The sequence below is a fragment of the Sprattus sprattus genome (genome assembly GCF_963457725.1).
Source record: "Sprattus sprattus genome assembly, chromosome: 1".
Taxonomy (NCBI): domain Eukaryota; kingdom Metazoa; phylum Chordata; class Actinopteri; order Clupeiformes; family Clupeidae; genus Sprattus; species Sprattus sprattus.
This window is the reverse complement of record NC_137920.1, coordinates 19,903,318-19,905,817: the sequence shown is the minus strand read 5'-3', so window position 1 is coordinate 19,905,817 and position 2,500 is coordinate 19,903,318. Positions and strand designations below refer to the sequence as shown.

Genomic DNA, 2,500 nt, shown 5'->3' with positions numbered 1-2,500 from the left:
AGACGTCGTTGTGTGGTGAAAACTTATAGAAAATCGTAAACAACAACAATCGCCGCAATTTTTTCCCCAACTCTTTATTTATTGGTGCCACCAATAAATAAAGCAGGATTGCAGTCAATGGAAAAATGGCCTCTCCCCACCGGCAATTGTTGTTGTTTACGATTTTCTATCAGTTTTCACCACACAACGACGTCTCATCTTTGCTCCTTGAATGTCGATATGTAATGGTATGGTACCTTTAAGTGTAGAATGAAGGAATGAACAGGGGGAAATGGGGTGGGGGTGATGATGGGAGGATTAATGAAGGAGAGAAAGATAGAAAGATAAGAGATAAACTGAACAAAAATAATAATACAAAAACTAAACGAAACTTTTTTTGTATGTTTCATGAACTGAAAGATCCTTGAATGAAAGACGCTGTATCTCTGAGAATCCTGAAAGGGGAAAAGACTGCCCAACTTTGACCAATTTCCTTTCAGTAAAATATTTCAAAACTCTCCATGTTGTCATGTTTGTCTATATTTTAGTACAGCATAGAGCAAAGAAAGATAGTGAAAGAAGGAAAGCTGGCGTTGTGTGGTGATCATGCCCACCGGTAGCCTGGCACTGCATGGTGACGATCTGCCCCTGCACTGCCGAGATCTCTTCCACTGAGACCGTAGCCCTGGGCAACGCACCCCCTGAAGGCCCGCCTTCCACACGCACCTGCACCTTCACGTCAGTGGAGCCCTCCTTGTTCTGGGCACGACAGATATAGGTGCCCGCATGCTGAGTGCTCACTGCTGCCACCTGGTGGACAAAAAAAGAACATACTAAAGTCAAGGGGATTTAGTATGTGCAGTATACATATACCACTGTTATGACAGCTGGTATTGACAATTCTACCACTTTAACTACAACTATTATTGCTGCTACTACTATTATTATTATTATTTCTAGTAATAATATTCTATAATGTGAAATTATGTATGTGACACAGTATGATACTTGTATATCGTATCATTTTAAAGTTAACTTTAAGGTTCATTACAGTGCATGAAATGCCCTGTATTGTTTTTCCTAGGCTTCTTCTTCTTCTTATTACAGTGCATGAAATGCCCTGTATTGTTATTCCTAGGCTTCTTCTTCTTATTCTTGTTACCTTTTTCTGCGATTAATTCAGCCCGAACCGCTTAACGTAGAAACTTCATTCAAACTTTGTCGCGTAGGTCTTGTAAAGGACACTTATGCTATGTATTTTTCACTTTTCTACACTTTATACTTTTTAAGTTATTAAAGAAAAACGAATCTGAATTTTCCCATTGACTTACATTGGGCCATTATGACATCATAATAGGGTAATTAAACTGGCTTGCACCTGTGCTTCACTGACACCTGCGGCAAGCCTCCAAGGGTCCTCTTCTCTCTGTACCTCTCCATTCAACTGTATAACTAGGAATATTAATAGACACCTTCCATACTGTACTTTTTTTCTCTCTCTCCTTTCTCTCCATCACTCTCACTCTACTTTCTCTCACACTCCATCTCTCTGCTTCACTCTTTTTTTCTCCTTATTTCAATATTTTCACTCTCTCTTTACTGTCTTTATCCATAGCCACTCTTCTTCCACTCTTCTTTCCTTTCTTCTTCCCTTCTTCCACTCTTCTTACCTTTTTCTTTTCTTCTTTCCTTCTTTCACTCTTCTTTCTTTTCTTCTTATCTTCTTTGGCTCTTCTTCCCTTCTTCCACTCTTCTTTCCCTTCTTCTTTCCTTCTTCCACTCTAATTTCCTTTCTTCACTCTTCTTTCCTTTCTTCTTCCCTTCTTCCACTCTTCTTTCTTTCTTCCACTCTTCTTTCCTTTCTTCACTCTTCTTTCCTTTCTTCTTTCCTTCTTCCACTCTTCTTTCCTTCTTTTACTGTTCTTTCCTTTCTTCCTTCCTTCTTTCACTTTTCTTTTCTTTTATTCGTTCTTTCTTAACTTTTGCATTTCATGCACTGGTATTTCCTTCAGGAAATGCATTTTCTAGTTATTCTTCTCACCTTTTTCTGCGATTAATTCAGCTCGAACCGCTTAACTTAGAAACTTCGTTCAAACTTTGTTGCGTAGGTCTTGTAAAGGACACTTATGCTATGTATTTTTCACTTTTCTAAACTTTATACTTTTTAAAATATTCAAGAAAAACGAATATAAATTTCTCCCATTGACTTACATTGGGCCATTATGACATCATAATAGGGTCTTTAAACTGGCTTGCACCTGTGCTTCACTGACACCTGCGCCAAATCCAAGGAACCTCTACTCTCTCTGTCCCTCTCAATTTAACTGTAACTAGGAACATTAAGACACCATCCATTCTCTACTTTTTTTTCTCTCCATCTCTCCATCTTTCACTCTATCCCTCTCAGTCTACTTTCTCTCACACTCAATCTCTCTTCTTCACTCCATTTTTATCTCCTTTTTTCAATATTTTCACTCTCTCTTTATATCCAGAGCCACTCTTGTTCGCTCTTCTTTCCTTC

General features: G+C 38.5%; 1 protein-coding gene across 1 annotated transcript in view; it reads right to left on the bottom strand.

The window, feature by feature from the left end:
• sid4 (secreted immunoglobulin domain 4) overlaps window positions 1-2,500 on the bottom strand; it is a gene marked incomplete at its 5' end in the record, with an annotated part of 12,307 nt that overhangs the window by 5,695 nt on the left and 4,112 nt on the right. The window contains one exon of the mRNA XM_080842495.1: window positions 594-789. Within this exon, the coding sequence (XP_080698621.1) occupies window positions 594-789 (196 nt within the window). The remainder of the gene's footprint in view (window positions 1-593; window positions 790-2,500) is intronic.